The following is a 21,742-nucleotide window of genomic DNA, read 5'->3' as shown; positions in this document are numbered from 1 at the left end:
TTTAAAGGTGTTTGCAGGAAAGTAAAGCAGCAGGGATCTGCTCACAGGACATGCACATTGGGAATTGCATGCTGTTCCCATAAAGCATTGGCCCCTTTCTGCTTCCTTCCTTCTGACGAGTGCAAGTGGTTCAGCAAAGCTCCGGTTAATATTGCAATTTAATAGGATTTTCTAGAAATTCAGCCATCAGTTCTGCGCGAAAGAAAAAAAGACTTTGCTGAGCTCCCTGCTCTTTCCTTTCTAGGCACTGCTCTGCAGGTAGAGCTGCACCAGAGACTGCAAGGGGAGCAGCAGGGGCTGGGCAGCAGGGTTGCATCAGAAATGGGGCAGGCAGCAGGTTGAGGGAGGGGATTCTGTCCCTCTACCCGACTCCAGTGAGACCCCACCTGGAGTATTTCCTCCAGCTCCACGGTCCCCCAAGATAAGAAGGACATGGACCTGTTGGAGTGAGGGTGACAGAGCTGATCAGAGGTCGGGAGCTATGGAGACAGGCTGAGAGAGTTAGGCTTGTTCAGCTTGGAGAAGAGAAAGCTTCCAGGAGATCCTACTGCACCTTCCAGTGCCTAATTGGGCTCCAAGAGAGCTGGAGTGGGACTTACAACAAGGAGTGATAGGACAAGGAGAAATGGCTTTCAGCTGACAGAGGTTTAGATTAGATATTAGGAAGAAATTCTTGACTGTGAGGATGCTGACGCCCTGGCACAGGTTGCCCGAAGAAGCTGTGGCCACCCCATCCCTGCCAATTTTCAAGGCCAGGGTGGATGGGGCTTGGAGCAACCTGGGACAGTGAAAGGTGTCCCTGCCCATGGCAGGGGGGTCAGGACCAGATGATCTTTAAGGACCCTTCTAACCTAAATCATTATATGATTCTAACTTCAGAGGAGATCAACTTTTATCTACGTAAGATCTCCTGACTGTCACCCATGTAATTCCAATTAAGAGAGAAAGCACTAACTTTTGGAGGTGCTGGGGCTGAATATGTTATTAAGCTTATTTGTACTGCATCTCTCCCAGTTGTCTTAGTTTGTGGTAAAAAGCACCAGCAGACTGAATAAAATCATTCTTCACTACACTGATGATTAAAATATCTACAAGAGGTGGACATACTAGGCAGATTTTCAACGAGGGAAAAGGTAGGATATTAGAAAATTAATATAGATATAGGCCTAGACAGCAATTTTTTCCCAGTATGCCCTGAGAGTCAGCCTCCTTGATAAAGTATTTTAATAGCAGGTTTTAGGGGTGAAGTTTTTAAGCACACAAATTGTAGAAATAATAAAGCCCTAAAACACACCACGGCTGACAAATTAGCTACTAAAGCAAGGCTTGGGATGGGAACTGTTTACTGCCACATTACTGAATTCACTCTTCTGCACTGCTGTTTACAGACCAGGAACAACACACAGGCTCCCATTTAAATGCATGCCCGGAGGCACAGTTTCCAAAAGCAGATTTACAGCAGGATGACTTCCTCCTCTTTGGGACTGTAGAGCTCCTCAGAAACCTACCTGGAGGCTCTGCAACACCTCTGGAGCTCAAGCTCATATGCCCTTTGTAGCCAGATCTGCCCCAAGCTACAAATGGGTCCAGGTCTGTGTGAGAATGCCCACACCCAGCCTAGGAGTAGGCGGCAAGGGGGAATAAGGAACATGGAGAAAAGATGCTCAGTCAGGTAACATGCCTGAGGATCTGAAATACCAGGAGGCAAAACCACTGCTGCAGAAATGCCACCAATGCTGTGAAAAACAAAAGAAGCCCAAAGGACAGGCAAATGCAGTAGTGTTGTTATTCGTCGTACAATCACTAAGGGCATGGAAGATAAATTTGCCATCAGTCCAGAGGATTTTAATGATAATTAAATAACCTGTCATTATTCTTAACACCATGCAGGTATTGAGAAATTTGTCTGTACTTTGCCTACAGAAGCAGTAGCGGTCAAGGTCAGTAATAAAAGAGGTAAATATGAGAAGCCAGGGCGAGTGTAAAAACCCACATTTTCAAAGACAATCCCTGTGGCATTTCATACTTTGGTATGACTACAGTATCTAAAAAGAATCATATTTACAGAATAACAGTAAATATAACTGTTTGCTTCCAGGTATATTCTTTGAAACTCAATATCTGCTGATAAGTTTAACAGAAAAACTTTCATCATAGCACAGCTAAATAAAAAAAGTTGTATTCTATCACTTATAAAGTGATATCTTACAAAGATATTTACCCCAGATCCTGATGCAGCTCAGCTATTAGAGTCAGCCCTCTGCAATACTGTAGTTAAGAAAGGCAGTGCTTCCATTATTGCCTTATTTCTCCACTGAACAGCTCATATGCTCATTTGTTAGGAAAAAAAAAAAAAAAAAAGTTGCTCTGGCCTCAGGTCTGACATAAAACCCTCAGCTGATGATGATGATGAGCAACATCAGTGTTTTAAAAACAAACTTCAAAAACTCAGTGGCCATTCTTTTTTGGTGACAATTGCCAGGCAACTGGCTTGTTTGGCTTGGATTTTTTCTTCTTCACTCTAATAACGCAAAAATGTCTCTAGAGCAAATAAATTAATCACTGAAGTATTAAATAATAAAGAAGAGTTATGATTAAGTGCGTACCTAGCTACATATGGCACTAATGAATTCCAACAGCTTTACCATGTACAAAAGCACTGAATGGTTTTGTAATGCCCAGTAATTTTTTATTGTAAAGGAAGTTAATTTATGTTCTGGTTTGGGAGAGGATGGGCAGATTGTAGCTCTACTGCTTTGTGTTGACTTTAGTGGCCCTCCATCTACCTGTCCTCCCACAAACACATTCTCTGCAGACAGATCAAAGTTATTCAGTTATATAAGGGAGAGTCATGTTTGTTCACTATATACGTGGACATCTCCAAGAAAAAGTGCATTCTTGTTTTTGTGCCAAAAGAAAAATGTGGGAGAACAAACACTGATCCTTTCGGGACCCTACAGCAATGCCCAGGTCTGTGCTCACAAAACCTGGCACGCAGCCCACACGCACAATGCTCCTGCTCTGCTTTAGCACCCACAAGCGTGGTGGGTTCACTAATGCAAAACATGTTGGATGCTTTTGCTCACAGTTGAATATGTCAACGAATCTTTTGAGAGTAAACAGGCTCACTCTACATATAGAAGTCAGTTTTGTTCCTTACTGCCCTGGAAATACCAACTGGGCTTAGAGTGGAGCTGGGTTTTCTCTCCTTTATCAACTGTAACCTGAATTATCCATTTCACCTGAACTCAAGGTAAACCTACAGTTATGTCCCTGCTCTTTGCTGTTCCAGAGGGGGTTGACTGAGGGTTCTGGCTGATGTGAGAACAACTTCCCCTGGCTCAGCAGACCTGCTGTTTCTGACCGTCAGCTGGAACCTCCCTGCACAAGTAGTGCTTGGCAGGCTGCTGTAAAACAGTGATTTTCTGCAGAAAGAGCCTCAGCCAGGTTAAAAGCCAATGTCCTGCACTGTACCCTGGAGCTTAACATGCTGCCCACAAGTCCTGCCTGGGCCCACCTGCCCAGGTGACCAACACCCAGCCCAGCCACAGACTCCTCCTGGTCACTGCCACACAAGAGCAACCCAACTCAGTGCAATTTGGTCCCTAAACCCTTTTTAAGCCTTGAAGAAAGCTTGCTCCATGTGAGCCGAACTACCTGGGGTGGGAAACCACCCAAGTGCCACCACATTATTTCACAGCCTGTACAAGTGTGGTGGCTGAGCAAAGCCAGCGCAGAGAACAGCACAAAGTGCTGCTGGCTTAGTGCCACTCAGCTCAAAGCCCATAAGCTGATACCTTTCCATGGTGGCCCCTAAAAAAGATATGAGTTACTTGCAGTGCAAGTAGTACAGTGACCTACATAAACACAGTTCTTTTGTAAACAGGAGTCAAGAATGGCAGGAACAAGCAGCTAACAGGGAAACAGTGTCAGATTTTAATCATCGTTGGCTTTAAGCAAACTACTACAACACTCCTGCACATTTGCCCCGTGCCCAACTCTTCCCTACCTACATGGAGCAGCTCAGCTGTGTATCAAGAAAAATCTCCTCTGCAGAACAAGCATTGTACTACCACAGTACATTTGTCCTTGGTGTTCAAACAGAGCAGCAGGATTTTCAAAACAAGACAGCCTCAGTTTTTCAGGAAGCTCAGAAATTCACACAATGTGTTTTTAAAGAGTCAAATAAAAATAAGAAATAATCTCATTAAATGCAGCCCAAAACTGGAATGAGTTACTAAAAGATGGAGAATCAGCTCTTCTTTGGTACATCAGGGGATGCTACAGCACATGCCTCTGCTTGGCATCTATTTGGAAGTACATTTTTGTGATGTTAAAGGAGGCAGAAGACACATGGAGAGCAGGGCCAGCCTTTCAGAGCTACCCAGGGCAAGCACAGCACTCAGGGAAAACTGAAGATGCTGGGACATCTCAGCTCCCAACCTCACACCCTAGGGCAAATCCAGAGCCTTCTGCTCTGACAAACCTGAAAAGAGGCAAAGCCCTTAATGTCAAACCCAAGCCCTGCAAACACTGGTTTCAAATGCTACCGAAAGTTTTTTGGAAGGTGAGAGGGGCTAGGAAGGAGTTTGGTAACTAGAGCATTTGGGTTTTGTTAGCAGGAGGAAAGGGACAGCTTGGTTTCAACACACAGAGTCTGTGTACAAGCCAGGGCAGAGAGCCTGGGGAACTGCAGAGAACTACTCACAGCAGTCGAGAGCTTCCCTTCATTCTTCTGCACGTGGACGATGGCATCGCGCACCACGGAGAACAGGCTCAGGAGGACGTGCTCCATGTCATAGATGCCGTGCATGCCTCTGGTCAGCCCCTCCAGAGACCCGATGTACTCCTTCCAGAGGTTATGGATCTCCAGGATGCCCGCCAGGCACCCCTGCATCACCGTCCCGCAGTAGCCAGCACAGGGCTTGGCCAGGAGCAGCCCCTGGCAGTGGGAGCAGTACCACATCTTCAGCAGTGCCCGCCCGCAGTCCTTGCTGAATTTCAGGTGGTCAGTCGTGTTTATCACCTCGATCCCCAGGTTCAGCGCCTGCAGGAAGACCCGTGTGGCCTGCAGGGACTTGGACACCTGTGTCATCATCGTCTTCGGGTAGCTCCCAAAGACTTTGAGGTCTCTCCTGGCCGCCCGCAGACATTCGGTCATTTCCACAGAGGGATCGGGGGAGCCGGGATTAATCAAGTGAGAGTAAACCAAAGGGAATAAACTGTCAAAAAATTCATTTATCATGTCATTGACACTGATGTCAGAGCCCAATATGTACAGCGAGATATCAGTAAAAAGTTCTCCAACAAATTTAAGAGCCTTGGGCCCCATGCTCTGGTAGTAGGTCCTAAACATGCTGTTGGTGAAGTTTCTTGCATGCCGCACTACAATTTCGAAGGCCTCTGCAAAACAGAACAACAACAACAAAGTGTTATTAAGAGATGGTGAGCTCAGAAACAGGGAGGATAATGTTCTACCACATCACTGCTGCCAGGGCTGGCCCCATCCTGCCTGCCTTGGGTCAAACACCTGCTGGCAGCTGTGCCTGCTGCGAAACACCAGCATCAGCAGTTTCCAGGGGAAATGCATAAATTCTTTAAACAGAAGCTACATTTCAAAACGGAAAAAAAAAAAAAAGGAACTATGATCTAGTCAACATTTCAGCTTTTAAAGAAAATATTGATTCCAGAAAAGGGCTAGACTGCAATTTCTTTCTTTCCCTCCCGTCATATTGATTTGAAATTAACAGGAATTCTATCTGCAGACTTAATTTAAGGCAGAGATAAACGTTTGACAAACTCTACAGTGTTTAAAATCAGGAAACAGTAAATGCTGACATTCCATTATAAAAAGGAAAATACTTAAAAGAGTTTAATCACAGGCAATACTCTGATTCGATCCCCAGCAGGTACCCTGCACCAAGCGTCCTCAAAGCCACTGGGAAACCCCCACAGCACTGCAGTATTCCCAAATGAAAAGGCTCACTTCAGCTGCAGATCCAATGTTTCATCTGCCCTGGCTGTGAGCTGCTCCGTTGTCCAGAGCGATGCTGAGAGCCAGTGGTGCCGTGCCCACCTGTGGGTGCCCAGCCAGGAACACTCTTGTAACATACGAGGTTGTCCCACACTGTCCCATGAAATCCAATTTTTAGACAGAGACTGTCATTTTGCTAGGAAATATCACAGTGCATTTTCCCATCTCTACCTTCAAAGACTTTAGGACTTTCAGACCACGTCTTCTCCACAAGGTGAGCAGAGAAGCCCCCACAGACACTGCACAGTTATTCTTTTATTATAGCCCTCCTCATCAGGAGGCTTCCCAAGCATCCATACCCCTCTGTATAAGAACAATGTACCTACACACACACCAGTTTGCACCTTAAAGCATTAGAAGGGGAGGCCATAGTGCAAGCTAAAGTCTTTTTCTTTGGCCAACTTGCTCTACCAGCCCATGTCCCACCCTCCAGGGTACTATTCATAAAATGCTAAAATTAATAAACGGCCTTTCAGTTCACAGGTCACTGACACCCCACGATGTAACTGCTCTCAACCCTGTCACTCTGGAAACACACATCCCAGCTCAACTTGCATGAAAATTATTCATGTTCAATAATTAAAGGGAATGTTTAATTTTTAAAGCCATAAGAGTTATTTCCCCCATTTGTTAAGGCTGGAATGCAGCTGAGCATGGCCTGACACGTCTCCACAGGAGTTCAGTATCAACACTGTCACAAGCAATACTGGGCCTTGCTGCTCACCCTGCATAACCTCTTGCATTACTCAAGAGCTTTTAAAACCATCACAACTCCAGGACTTCCAGCTCTTTCTCCCTGGGTGCACCCTATTCAGAGATGCCTGGAAGAACAGGGTGCTGTTGCTGCACCCCACCCCAGCATGCAGAAATCTGTGGTGTAAGCAGTGATCAGAGCTAATCAGAAATTGCTGATATACGTCTGCTAATAGCGTGTCCATTCCATGTGGTGCCTGCAAACCTCCCAGGCATGCTGCTGAAGCATTTAATCCCCAGCTCCAGACACACCAGGACTGTCCTGGCAAGCCAAGAAGAACCATCTGCATTCCCAGGCAACAGCAATCCGTCCTTCCTCACAGCACAGACCAAGGAATGCAGTGGTGCAAGGACACAGGGCCCCTCTCTCCCTGCCTCCCTCCCACGACAGCCAGCATCCCACTCCTCAACCCCAGACAGAGGAGGGCAAAGATCTCCAGGCAAGACAACAGCAAGTGTGACACAGAAGGGGCTCTGCAAGCAGTGCACTACTGCACTATTTGAAATGCTGGTTGCACTATTATTAAAAGGGGTTTTTTTAAGAAAAAGGTCTCCTTAAAGAGGACACATGGATTACAAAACATTCCCCCCCCCCCTTTATTTTCAAGAACACCAGAACAGCTTTTGCTTCAAAAAGCACAAGGAACTTTTTGGACCAGTGTTTTTTGGAGTGGAGACAGTGCCAGGATTTTCATGCTGTGCCTCCCTATTCACCTTTACCCTCTTCTCTGTTAGTTCCCTTTAGAAAAAGTCATCACTCTTCCGTTTTCTCCCTCCTCTGTGCTTTGCCAGTTATCATCAGAGCCAAAAGACTCTTCGCTGATTAGAAAAATATTCCAAGCTCCTATGCAAACCTCCTACAGCGAGAAGGACTTCAGAAAGGAATGGAGAACAGTGGCCTATCAGAAGAGCATGCACACACAGTCCCCACTGCTTTAAAGGTCATGACATGCACATAATTTTTATCATAATAACTGGCTGAGAGTGTCTATTTTATGCGCCTTGGAGCTTTTGCATATATCCATTAGAAAGCGCAACAGGGATTATAAAAGCATATGGAGACTCCTGCTGCCCTATTAATAGATGCAAGAAATAATAAAACTTTGTAAAAAAGAAGTCTTACACATCCAAAATCTCTCCCACCCAGCTCCCACAGTAGTTGCTTATTCTGAAATATCCTCAGAAAGCGCTGGCTGCAGGAATTCTAAATCCCCAGCTGCCAGCAGCTGCAGTGACCCTCAGCCAGGCTCCGAGCACTTCAAAGGGGAGGAAACTTTGCAGGTCAGTCCCCTGGGCTCCCACGAGGGAACGTCACAGGGACACGGGGGGACGCTGCATTGCAGACCTGACACAGGCTTCTGATCCCCCATTAAACCCAACAGCCTGGATTTGTTGCGGATAAAATCTGCCCCACTCATAACAAGGCATTATTGAAACTCACTGCTGGAGGATAATTCAATCTTTTCTCTCTTGTATTTTTTATTTCAAGGATATTTTCGAAAGCTGCCATTTAAGGCAGCTGTTTTGCAAGTCTGGCTGAAGCAGTGTGAATACAAAGCAAAGCATCAGACTTACCCCCAACTTCAGCAGGCAAAAACACTGCACGGCTGAGCAGGGCTCACATTTTTCAATCTCCATCACTGCAGAGTACATACACAGATGCACACACAGCAGAGTGTAAGACATGTTGCTCTGAACACATTAGCAACAAAAGAAAGGCTCAGGATAATCTCCATCCTTTACTGGATGCAGTGAAGGGAGAAACACAGTGACAAAGGATGAGGAAAAGGCAGATGTACTTAACACCTTCTTGGCCTCAGTCTTTAGTAAAATCAGTTTTTCTCCAGGTACCCAGCACCCTGAGCCGAAAGGCAGGGATGGGGAATAGAACAATGTCCCCACAATCCAGGAGGAAATGGTCAGGGCTCTGCTACACCACCTACATACACAGAAATGGGTCTGGATGGGATCCACCTGCAGGTACTGAGGGAGCAGGCAGAAGAACTCACAAGGCCACTGTACATCATCTGCCAGCAGTCCTGGTTACCTAGGGAGGTCCCAAGTGACTGGAGGCTGGCAAATGTGACGGTACCTGTGAGGATGAGATCATCTTGAGTGCCATCACATGGCACATACAAGACAACCAGGGCATCAGGCCCAGCCCCACAGGGGTTCATGGTCCTGCTTGACCAATCTTATCTCCTTCAGGTCAGCAGCTTGGTGGAACAAGGAAAGGCTGGGGATGTTGTCTATGAGGACTTTAGGGAATACTTCAGCACAGTTTCCCACAGCATTTCTCTTGGAGAAATGCTTGTGGCTTAGACACCTGTCCAGGAAAGAAACCAAGGGAGTGTTTGCAGGATGAGAACCAGAGCATCATCACCAACCAAGCACTGGTGCCCTGGTACTGTACATCTGTTGACTGCCTCTGTCAAGTGCAGTTTATCAGGACTCCCAAAGGATGAATGGAACAGCTGAACCTACTCTAGACCACAGATATCAGTGAGCAGTTGAAAAGCACAGGCTATTACTTATTTTTCAGGCTGGACCCTTGCTGAAGTATCTGGAGAGGAATTGCTGCCCGATTCCAGCAGCCAGAAGGGAAGGAGTAAGCTCCTTTCAAAGTGCAAAAATTCCCCAGAACGCAGCCCAGGGAGAGCTGCGTGGCCGCTGCAAACCGGCAATTAGAGAAAATAAATTGTAAAAGAGCATAACAGTACCCTGAGTGGGGATTACTGGCAGGAGGAGGAAATTGCTGCGTTCTCAGCCCAGATAATAAGAGTCTGCTGCTTAGTAAAAAATGCCAGCTTTCCTGAGAAAGCACGTTGGCTCCTAAGCTGCAGCAAACTTCAAAGGGTTTGGCGGCGGGGCCAGAGGAGCTCCGGATTAACCTACTGGCTGCCCCAGGCTGCAGGAGGCTCCAGCCCAGTCTGCCACTTGATGGGTTTATTTAAGAGATTATGTGATGCAGCTGCCCAAACCACAAGCAGCCAGTAGAAGTGACCCCAGCAAGCCATTCCCACACAGCATCCCACTGGAGAGGGGAGAGCCAAAATCTGACGGCAGCTGCAGAGCTGGGGTAGCTACAGACACGCACCTCCAATTCCAAGCTCAGCAAGGGCTGCTTCACAAGCAGCTGAAGGTGTTTGCAAAGGTGAAACAGGGTCTGTCCTCTTTCTGTCTCCCATGCCAGCTCACCAAAGAGCAGCAGCACAGGAGCCAGGTGGAGCCACCTCCACACACCACCTCTGGGAAACTTGTAACCTCTGGGAGGAGGGACAGCAGGGTCCATCGTGGCACTCAGGCACCAGGATGTGCCATAGGCTTCATGCTGTACCTCCAGTAATGTGCTGCTCTGGTTTTGCTGTAAAGACAAGCTTTCTATAGGGACGGCTGCCCTTCTCTGGGTGTCACACAGCACATCAAGTCCTCTTTGGCAAAGGCTCAGCAGAGGTGAAGGGGCTGCACAGCAAAACCTGCTGCACGAGCACCTCATCATCCATGGGCACCTGGGAAGGAGATATGTGGAAAGATAGGTGGAGGTGCAGGACCATGTGACCCACACACCCCTCAGCACATGAATACCAAGGCATTAGAACTGCACCTACAGCATTGACTTTCCTGTTTCTTGACATCTAGACACATAAATCTGCAACCAGAAACTCTTTCTGAGCAGGGAAGCTCCCACCATGGCTACTCCCACTTACCCTCTGGAGCTGAGCTCACAAGTCCCATTTGCACTTTTACGAAGGATTGTTTGCTTAAAAACTTGCCTCCCCACACACAGGCTTATCTTGATCACCAAGATATCTCTTCACAGTGGAGGAACTACAACCTTTGTTATTCCACTACCAAGAGGCAGTAGCAGCAAGGCTTGGGGTTTTTTGATGGGAGAAAACCAGGCAAGCAATTCTAGACCAGGTCATGGTGTCACCACCATTTCACTACGCCCTCAGAAAACTCCAGGGCCATTTCCTCCAGGAGTGTATGGCACAGTGGTGAATCCTCATGCACTATCCCAAACTAGTAAAACAAACAGAAAACTGATTTCCATGCAGCAGAAACCTCCTTTGAGGTCAACACAGATCACTGGCAGTCAGCTGAATTTCCCTCTGCAGATGATGATGCATTTTGTGATTTCCTGCATCTTCCCCAGGATGCTGCTGCTTGGGAGCATTACAGGCTGCAAATGTGGCACACAGTGATTTCCTGTCCTGCACATGGGACCATTTTGAAATCCCAGCTCCACAAAATGCACTTTAAATGCCCCTTCAGGTACGAATGTGCTCCTCCTCCCACACTGAACCTCATCTATGATGCAGCTGCTCCAGGGCAGTAAGTGACCCAGCTCCTGAAGCTCAGTGGACTTGCTGAAGTCCCTCTTTTAGGCTTCGATGGCTCTCCTCACATCTTTGGAGGGTCTCTGCTCACAGGGCCTGACACCAAACTCTCTGCACAAGGCACAGCAATAACTTCAGGGGTCAGAGAGCCTCTGGTCTGGCCAGACTTCACCTGCCTTGGCTCCACCTGATCTCTGGCACTTCCCTGCTGATAGCAAAACTTCTCCCTTTGCTTCTCAGGACACAAACAACAAATCATCAGGAGAGAGCTCAGCACTGGAATCTCTCAGCCCACAGGAATAATTTTCTCCCTGAGACAAAAGCATGGGTGTCCAGGCTGGACATTGGAAAATAAATTAGTTCATTAACCTGTTCCCAATGCAATCACTGCATTTCTGGCAGGCCCAAGGTTTCCAAACCTTTAAAAATCCCTTACATCTAAAAGCCAAAACTGCTCAGCCCCTCAAAAACACTACCAACCTTCATGGACTGGAATTCAAATGTTCATCAAAGAAATGCTAAAAGTTTGGATGTTTGCAAGATCAACCAAGTATTTTTTGACCTGGCTCTTGCTGTGACACTGCTCAAAAGTGGCCAAAGAAGCCAGAGGAATCCTCATGTGAGTGACCTCCAAAAAGAGAAAATATTTCTTTAATATCTCCAATGAATCAGACAACTTCAGCCCCATCACAAGAGCCTGTGTTCCCAAAACACAACAGAGCTCACCAAGAGAGGAACAACTGTTTGCAATAACAGCCTGGCTGCCACAGGCACTACTGGTGAGATGAACCCCTAGTCATTTTTCAAACAGCAGGTAATATTTATTTACCAACTTGGAAAAGGTTTGCAATATATTGAGCAGAAAGGAAACAAAATCTAAGAGAATTTCCCCTGGCAGCAATGAAAGCAGCCTCCAGATTTGTTCTGTTATGATTTACACTACACTGCAAGTTTTTAACAACATTATCTGGAGACAAAATCTCTTCTAAGCAGTATAATTACTTTTGTCTATGGCATTACAAAACCCATCAGATGGTGCCACTGCTGCTCTTACAGGGTTTGTTGCAGTGAGCACATTTGGGTTTAAAGCGTAGGAAATGCTTTTTTTCCAACTATGACACAGCTTCTTGGACTAATTTTACAATATTGTCACCATAAAAATTATGGTCTCAAGCTCCCAAGCTTATGAGATTAGCTTCAAAGCATTAGTAATAAAAAAATAGAACAATTCTGTTACTTTCTCTTCTTAATTTTAAACCATCAAGGTTTGCCCTTTCTACCTTTGCTCCATCAGCACCAGTCCAAGAGAGCAAAGGTCCAGTCTTTAAATGTGACAGGGCTCCTTCCAGCTCCATGCCCACTGCCTTCACTCCCACAGCAGCCAAGTTACAAGTTTCCAAGCCAGTGTTGCTCACCAGCCAATGCCAAATCCTTATGCTTTTGACAGAAAAGCATCTCCTCCTAATTATCTGTTCCTAGCAAAAAGCCAAGCTCCAAAGCCATTTATTTTTAATTGTTCAGCTTATATAGTGCCCTGGCAGTTTGAAATACACTCACTGAAGTTTCTAATAAAAATACTGTATGATCCATCTCATTATACCCACTCAAACTGCCCTGAAAATACGCTCCTGTTCCAGTCCAGGTAACAGTCCAACTGTTACACAATTAGTCACACTGTGCTTCTCCCATTTAATATTTATATCCTGCACACAAAATCTTTGTTAATGCTGATAGCAGAGCTCACCAACACAAGCTGCTACCAGCCCAAAAGCAAGGAAACAAGAAATGCTGGTGCTCACAGCTCCCCACTTCCAACCAGCCCCTCACCTGGACCAGACCCTACTTGGAGGGAGCTCAGTGCAGTGCTCTGTACCCCACACTGGCATCCAAAAGTCATGACAGCAAAAGGCAGGGTCAGGGGTGCTGAAACAGACCACAGACAAGCAATATTTTTTTGGGAGGTACGAGGATGCTTTGAGAGATCCCTAGAGACCCTTGGGAGTACCCAAGACAACACAGGAAACCTACACTTCAAGTGAAAGTTAACAAAACCCCAAAATCTCACAGCAAACACCTCACAAAAATGACTCTGCAGTAAAATCTTTCCTGGAGTTTCATGACTGAACACATGGCCTTGGTGTTTTTGATTAAATATTGGTTGCACATCCATTGTGTAATTTGTTTTCCCGAACATCAAGAAAAATAACGCTTCGTGCCATGACAGATGTGTGAATGCCTAACAGATTCCTGAAAATTTAATAAAGACAAAGTTAAAAATGCAAACAGTCGAGGCTGGTGCAAGTGGTGGGTGAACATGATTCTTTATCAAAATCAAAGGGCAAGAGGAATAAGGGCCTGGAGAAGCAGGCTCAAATCAAGACCTGGGAGCACAAGCTGGAAAAGTTGAGAAAGAGGATGCAAGAGGCTTTCTGCAGCTAAAAGGTTGCTCTGGTAGAGGTAAGGGTTGTGCTGTAACCTGTCAGATGAGAGAAAGATGATAATCTTCTCTCCAGGCCCCCCATGCCTCTGTCCTGATGCTGAAACCCACATAAGGCCCGGGGCTCAAGTTCACCTTCCCCGTTTTTTTTATCCCAAACACTTATTTTTTTTGCTCCTAGTCTTCCTTATGCCTCTGATTTGCTGCAGAGACAATAGACTCCATCTACAATTCTTATTTCAGGCAAGGTGCTCAGCCAGGGAGCACAGCCTAGTGCAGCAGGAATAGCTACAAAAACCTTGAGAAAAAGACCTCTCTGCCCTGGGTAACTGAGTACATATCACAGACCCAAGCATTTTACCACTGTAAAATCACATCTAGGATTGTTTTGTTTTTGTTTTTAAACACCAAGCTCATTCCTCACCCTCACCCCCCAAAAAACAAAAAAAGTCCCCAACAAACAAAAAACTCCAAACAAAAACTGAACAAAAAACCCCAACAAAACAAACAAACGAAAAAACAACAAACCCCCAAACCCAACTTACTTGGTCACCCACACAGCCTTATTTTACTAACTGGAGGCTGCAACATCCTTGATGACCTAATGGGTTTATCAAGATATCAAAAAAGCAGAGTATCTCTTTAAAGATGAATGACAAGCCTCAGGTATCAAGCAGAGGGCACGTGATTTCATGCACTCCCACCCAAATTTCTAAAGACCAGGACACCAGTTTGCATAGTTCTTTCATTTATTTTAAACTAAAAGTTATAAACAACTTCTGAAAAAAATGCAAGCCTAGCAAATTCCTTTATTCATCAGAATAAATGAAGATAAAGCAAGCCACCAGGTCAAGTTCAGCTTGTATTCAAAAAGTCGAAAAAAAAATCTTTGGAAGTGCACTGGTCTCAGTAACTTTAGGACAAGGCAGATCTGAGATGGGCTTTCCAGGCTCCCTTTCATTCCAGAGGGCTTTTATCAGCCTGTTAAGTCTCCAACAATAGAGAGCAGACTATTTATTTAAGCAGCAAATTCCTTCCTTAATAATCTCTCCTGGCCAAATTCTCTTTAAAGTTATCTCAATTGTCTGATGAAAAGCAAATGGCAGAAGATCAGTTCTTGATCCCTACAGTAACACGAAGGACTTGCACTTATTTCAGGGCACCTGTTGACCATTCTTTAGTCACTCCAGCCCCTTTATTTCTGTTATCAGTTTCCTACCTGTGCTGGCAGAACTTGGGAAAGCCATTTACTCACTGACATACAGCAACCAACATCGATATAATTCTTCCCCCTAAGGAGTGACTGTTTCCAAGACACAGAACAATGTCCAGGTTCTCTAAAATAATACAGTGATTTTCAAGCTAGTTTTGTATCAAGACACCTCAGACAAAGACAGGATTCCAACATGATAATAAGGCTATGGATCACCTCAGGAGCACACGTGCAACCAGCCACTGCCACTGCAATGCTCCCTGACCCACTGAGCATATGCAGAATATTTTAGCAGCATCCTGTTCGTCAGGGAGCAGGGTACCCAACCACCTCCTGTTTGAAACACCCCAGAGGCTGACACACAACACCACAGCCACAGCAGCACCCCTGTAACAGGACTCAGGGCAGGCCAGGCACACAAACCCCAGCCACTATCTCCATACTTTAAAAAAACCCAAGAAAAACGAAAACACAAACCAGGAAGACCTAACCATGGCCCCAGTTTCCAGCCTAGCACTTTCCATAAACTAGACCCACTTCTTCTCTTCCTTTCTCTGTGGTACCTTGAGTGGAGCCCCCCAAAACACCAGTGGTTTTCCTGGGGGGAGGCTGGGTATTGTTTGTTTGTTGGGGAAGGTGATTTGATGGGGTTTTTGGGTCGTTTTTTTGTGATTTGTTTTTCTTTGAGCAGGGGTTGTTTGCTTGGCTTTTTCAGGGAGTTGTTGGTTTGGGGAGTGGTTTTTTGTGGTTTTGTTTTTTGTTTTGTTTTGTTGGGGTTTTTCTGTTTTTGTTTTGTTTTGTTGGTTTTTTTGTTTGTTTGTTTATTTGGTTGGTTGGTTGTTTGGTTTTTTGGGGTTTTTTTTGTTCTCTTTGTTTGATTGGCTTTGACTTTGTTTTCTAAGCTGGTGCGTGGGCAGGTCCCAGCCCAGGGAGGAAGCAGAAGGTGGGACATCACGTCCTGGTGGCTGATGCTCACCAGCTGAGCCCATGGCTGGTCCATACCCAGCATTCCGCATGGCTCCTGCGTCCTGCTTGTGCTGGCTCCAAGCCCTGGTTTCATTAACACTCATTTTACAAGGACGATGTTTTATCATCTCCTTATTCCCCCCTGTGAGAGCAAGGCAACCATTGTAACAGGAGCACGAGACGATAATTTGGCTCTCAGGAGCAAGACTCACAACCACAGCTGCCAGGAATCGATCGGAGGCTCCACTGCCTGCTCCAGAGAGGCTTTCCTTCAAGAACATGAATAATCCTCGGCAAAGTAATGGCACTATTCATCTCTGGAAAGTTCCTCACAGGCTTAAATCCCTTGCTGAACACGGGGGCCACGTGTTCAGCTGCGTTCCCAGTAAATTAAAATTCAGCTTGTTCTTTTTCTGAAGAGGAACACGAAGAGTATGAATCGATAAATTTACCAAAAGTTTTACGGCAGCTGCCTTTCTCAGTAATAGAGCAACCACTGCTCAGACATGGTTTAACACATAATCTCCAGATCAATATAACTCTTGATTTATAAATAATGCTAACAAAAGGAGCAAGGACAAATATGCCTGGGAAAAAAATAAACTGCTTTTCCAAAGGGTACTTTCATCATAGTCCCCTCAAAATAAAGATCACGTATTTCAAAGGCTGCATGTGGAAACCAACACAGAATATACTACCTCCAAAGCTGAAGGTTCATCATCATCATTACACTGTTCTGACTTGTCTGCAACTCTTGGCGCATGTGACCCTCTTGGTGGCATTTGTTAAGTATTAGCTGCTCATAATTCCAAAATCCCCTTTTTCCCAAGGAAAAGTTACCACCCAGAGAGACCTCCTGTCTGAACACTTCCACACAAGGTCTATGTCTGTACTTCAAATGTTATGTCTATTATGGAGTCTTTCTTAGGTATGATAAACACAGGTCAGAAAAGACTGTAAATCCTGACAAGTTTTTCAATTACTGTGCATGTTAAAATGATGCCACCACAAATAGGTGGCAAGAGATATGCTAGAAGATCTATTAACTCACTGTAAATCTATTTAAGTTGGGGATTCATGCCTTGCAGAATTTTACCATTAGTCCTGAGAATTAGTTTATTTCTGGACAGGGAGGGCAGAGCCCATGAGGGTCATTTCAAAGACATACTGCATCATGGCCTGTCTAAAATGGTCCCTCTGCAATTATTTTATTGTTTAGTGAGCCTTTGAGTAAGTGCTTGCACACTTCCCTCTACAGACATCCTCCACTGAATTAGAAAAGGCATCACCTTTTTCAAACCTTCACATTGCTTCTCCTCCCATCCATAATCTTCTCTTCCAGTGGAAGCACTGACATATTTGAGAGGTTATAACAATTTAGGTGCAATTATTCAGTTGCTGTGGGAATCAACGCCTGATTTTCTTATATCCATGGCGAAAAACCAAGGGAGAAAAGAGCTCAGGTTCAAATGCAGAGAATTTTGATCCAAAGACAACTGCCTTCCCCTACCCCAAGCCTACCACTGTTCCTGCCAGAAGAATACTTGCCTTTGAAAAGCCATTTTTCTTTCACTTCTTGTCAAGAACCAAAAATTTCATTTCCTGTCATGTTTGCACTTAACTGACTGGCTCAAGCACATCAGAGATGGATCCTTTTTGATAAGAAAACAGCTGGAGTTTTAAACGCCTCTAGAAATGAAAAAGGAGAGCAAACCCATTTTCCACTCTCTGAAGTGATCATTTGCTGCTTGTGGGAAGTGGTGGAGTCATCGTCCCTGAAGTGTTCAAAGGATGCATGGACATGACACCTGTATGGACATGGTTTAGTGATGAACATGGAGGTCTTGGGTTAATAGGTGAACACAGTGACCCTGGAAGTCTTTTCAGACCTCAATGATTTTGTGATCTGAGTTCAAACCTCCCTTGCCCAAGACAAAGCTGAGCTCCAGCACCATGCAGCACCATGGCATGGAAAAGATCCTTGGAAAGAGAGCAAGGGAGAACTTTATGCTTGTGTCTGGCACCAGGAAAAAAATTCAGTTGTCAGCATGGGCAAAGAGGGGAGAGAATCCCCTTTGCAGACAGTATCCCATATTTATATCAAAATCCATTTTCCTGCTTGAAACAAATACCATTCTATGAACATTCTTTCTTTTCTCCAAGGTTTTCAGCTTCTCATACAAGACCCAAAGACCTTGGCAGGTCCCTTTCCCAAGGACATTCCTGAAGGTCCCTTGGGACAGCCTTACCCTGAGCCAAGACAAAAAAAACAAACTACCAGGGCAGTTTGGCCAGAGTTGATGGGCAGTCTACACTTCCATCTAGGGATACCCTGACACCCTTTCCCTTTGGAGGCAGGGAAAGAGCAGGAGCCAGCAGAAGAGCAACAATTCTTTACAGCATCCCTGCATCCCCAAAAACACTTCTGGAAAACACTTAACCACAGTAACGTTGCAACACTGTGGCTACTCTCCCTATTACAAACACTTCAGAGATTCCCTGGAACTTCAAGGCAGCTGAAAGCAGGTGAACAAAGCTGAGACAGGCTCTCAGCAGGCTCACGGAGGCTCAGCCCATGGCTCACTGAAAAGCTGCCAGCGATCAGACGGGACAGACTCGCTCCATTGCTGACACTTCTCTCCAAACTCAACCCATTCACTGTGACAGATTTTGGGAAAAGCTCCTCCTGATATCCAGCAGCAGCAGCAACCCCCACAGGTACGGACCCAGCCTTCCTCTAAAGGCTCCAGAGTGGGGCACAAAACACTCCTTTGATTTCGCCTCACACACAGCAGCAGCTCCGCTCTTGCTGAGTCCGAGGCTGCGCTGCAAACCTCCCTCCTCCTCCTCCTGTTACCAATTTGACAGCATTTTACATGCTCAAAAAACCTAAAGTGCAATGAAACCACAGTGGCAAAACTCAGACTGGCAATGGAAAAAGCAGATCCTGCCCAGGGTGGCTGTGCAGGGAGTGTGTTAAAAGCCTTCTGGAGCAAGAGCCATTAAAATCTGCAAACATGCAGCTCTCTGCTGAACTGCCCCAGACATCAACCCCCAGCTCTGCCCAGACAAAGGGGGTCCATGGACGCCAGGGCTGCAGAATCTCCCCATAAACACTTTCATTTTAAGCCAGTTTAACTGGGAAAAGGTCAACACAAGTAACAGCACAACATGTGTTATCAGTTAAACAAAGTTAGCAGCTATCAGTTAACAAAGACCACTCAGACAAGCCAAAGCAAAGATCCTCTGTATTCCAGGCACCCAGATGAATCTCTAATACCCTACTAAGCCTCTGTGTTTTATGTGCCGTCTCCAGGAAGTCTGCATTGGGTGTTTTTAATTGCACATGAATGAATTAACCATCATTACCATGAATTAAACAGGCTACAACTTTTTTTTTTTAAAAAGGTAACAATGTAAAATGCTGGAAGTGTCATCTATATCTCTGCTGCCCAGAGTCATTGCTGTGCTTCTAATGTGCCACCATCAAGCACTACCTAAATTATCATCCAATTTGTACATACAATCAATAGTGTATTTTTTTCTCCCAAAAAGATCAAATAGAAATCCCTATTAAACCGACCTTTAGTAAGAACGATTGCTTTTTGCAAGGTGAATACTTTCATACCTTATCATTTAAGGGATATAAATACCATCTGGGCTCCAACTGGCACACTCCCCACTTCAATAAGTGACATTTGTAGCAAAGTTTCACTTTTGACAAAGGCTGAATATATTCCCAGCCACTGGAATTGCTCTCAGAGCTTGCACAATCTGCTGTTTTCCTGCAGTCCCAGCTTTGGACAGAGCAGATTACATAAAGACCTCCGTTTACAATTAAAAACCAAAACAATCCAGGCCTTGCTGCTGTGGGAAAAGGCTTGAAACTGTGACCTGTAGCACTGGCAGACAAGAAAAGTAAATTAGGGAAAACCTCACAGTGTGTATCATTTTTCAAACTTACCAGTTTTAATGCCGATCACATTGTTCTTAGGGCTTTAATCACCATTTTGTAATGCCTCGAGGTTATGGGAACTGAAAACCACATGCTTCCACTCAAGTGAGACAGCAAAACATTTTGCAAATTCATCTTTCCTGTGAAGACACTCATGTTCCATCCCCATCTTTACTTCCCCATTAAAACAAAAATATACCCAAATCTCCCAAAGACTGACTAGCTTAAGACATGGTGCCATAAAACCCCTGAGCATTTTTACTCCTTTTCCTTCCAGGGCATCAGTGTAAGGATCCCCTGATCTGAGAGATTCCCAGCCTTTACCTTTATATATAAACAAAGCAAACCAGTTTTAAAACATGGGCATCTTACCTTTCCCCATTTCCCAGGCTGACATGACATTTATCCCCAGACCTAAGGAGCTATGGTATATAAGCACAAGATGCCATTCCAAACAGCCACAAACCACAAATGATTCCTCCCAGATGCAGCACTGGAAATTCAGATGCATTTTCCCCGCGGGCTGAGCGGCACCAGAGCCAGGACCCTGCAGGGGGGCTCCCTCCCTCCCCAGCACCGGGGTGAGATGGCACCCCCAGAGCCAACCACATCCCAGTGTTTGCCTCCAGAGCTGGGAAACGAAAGCTAGGGAGAAAAAGCTAATCTCCTTTGCTCTTGAATGAATTATTAGCTTCAGTTCCTGTCCTAAAACAAAGCATTTCTGTTGGCTTAAGCAGCATGAAAGCACTGCAAACCGAACAGGGTAAAAAAGAGAGTTAGCAAGTGGCAGGTCCATGTTTAGCAATGCCAGCACATCGACCCTCATACAGGAGGGGAAAAAAATAGAAAAAGAGTCTTACAGGAAATGTTGAGGGTTTATCTCTGAGCTTTGCCACCCTCACTTAACAAACAGAACATCATTTTGATTCCTCAACTGTTTTTCTGTGAAAGGGGACTGGGAGTCCCCACAGCTGATTTCTCAGCACATGCATCTCAAAGTTTTTCTCTCCATCAAGAAAGTGAAGTAGACAGCAACATCAAACAGATGGTAGAAAAAAAAAGTAAAGAAGCAGAAACTAAATTGCTTCTTGTCCTTCATGTTCCTGAGCAAGCTCACTCCTGCATCAGTCCACTCTTCTTCCAGCTCAGGCCTGAAGTCTTAAAACCCTGTCTGCAGAGAGAATTAGGCTGGATTTATTGGAAACACCTCCTCTGGACACTTGTAAAGCAATCTGAGAGCACCTAATGGATTTAGGATTTAGCTAAATTGGTGAAACACAAAAAAAAAAGATTAAGAACAGAGTCAATCACAACCAATTGAATTAGCACATCCTTTAAAAGCTATGGCCATCAGCAAGGTCCAGGAGTAACTACCAAGAGGGAAAAAGTGGAGCAGAAATGCAGGGCAGAGAATGGGGTTTCCTCCAGCAGACTGTGGGTAAAGTCTTAAGGAGCTGCACAGGGCAGCCAGCACTGCAGGGACACAGAGCTCTCCATGTCTGACATAGGAAACCCTTGGCAAGAGGAAGCAGTTGGTCAAAGCTCACCTGTAGAAATGAAAGCTCACACTACTACTGGCCATTTAACTTTAGGAAATGTATTCAAAGAGAATAAATACGTTTTAAAAAGCACATTGCTGGATGCAGACCCATTCCCATAGGTGACCATCCACATGGATACCTTCAGGATCCAGCCAAGACCTTATAGGATCATCTCACAGCCTCATGCAATCTCACTACGTCTCACCAAATAGTGTCACCAAAAAAACGCTACATGAGGCTGTGTCCAAGAGTTTCATGTGCTCTGAATCTGCAAGGTCTTTTTGGAGTGTGGCAAGTTTTCTTAGGTTTTACTGGATATTTCCATGTGTTTCCCTGAGTCCTCTTCCCCTCCATCTCCACTCCAGCACGCTCCACTGGGGGATGCAGGGGAGCAGATTGCATACCAGCCTCTCTGCCTGCTGGCACTTCTTCTCTAGCTGGGCTGAGACATGGTACAGGAAGGTCTTTGGGTAGCAGAAATTGAATCAACTCAGAGAAATTAC

The 21,742-nt window shown here is 45.3% G+C and overlaps 1 protein-coding gene across 1 annotated transcript in view; it reads right to left on the bottom strand.

Moving 5' to 3' along the window:
• The window catches only part of GPC3 (glypican 3), a 141,417-nt gene that overhangs the window by 71,249 nt on the left and 48,426 nt on the right, over nucleotides 1-21,742 (bottom strand). Inside the window, exon 3 of the mRNA XM_063423290.1 lies at nucleotides 4,709-5,403. Within this exon, the coding sequence (XP_063279360.1) occupies nucleotides 4,709-5,403 (695 nt within the window). The remainder of the gene's footprint in view (nucleotides 1-4,708; nucleotides 5,404-21,742) is intronic.

The sequence above is a fragment of the Prinia subflava genome, chromosome Z (assembly GCF_021018805.1).
Source record: "Prinia subflava isolate CZ2003 ecotype Zambia chromosome Z, Cam_Psub_1.2, whole genome shotgun sequence".
Classification (NCBI taxonomy): Eukaryota; Metazoa; Chordata; class Aves; order Passeriformes; family Cisticolidae; genus Prinia; species Prinia subflava.
The sequence above is the reverse complement of the archived record's forward strand: the minus strand, read 5'-3'. Positions and strand labels throughout refer to the sequence as shown.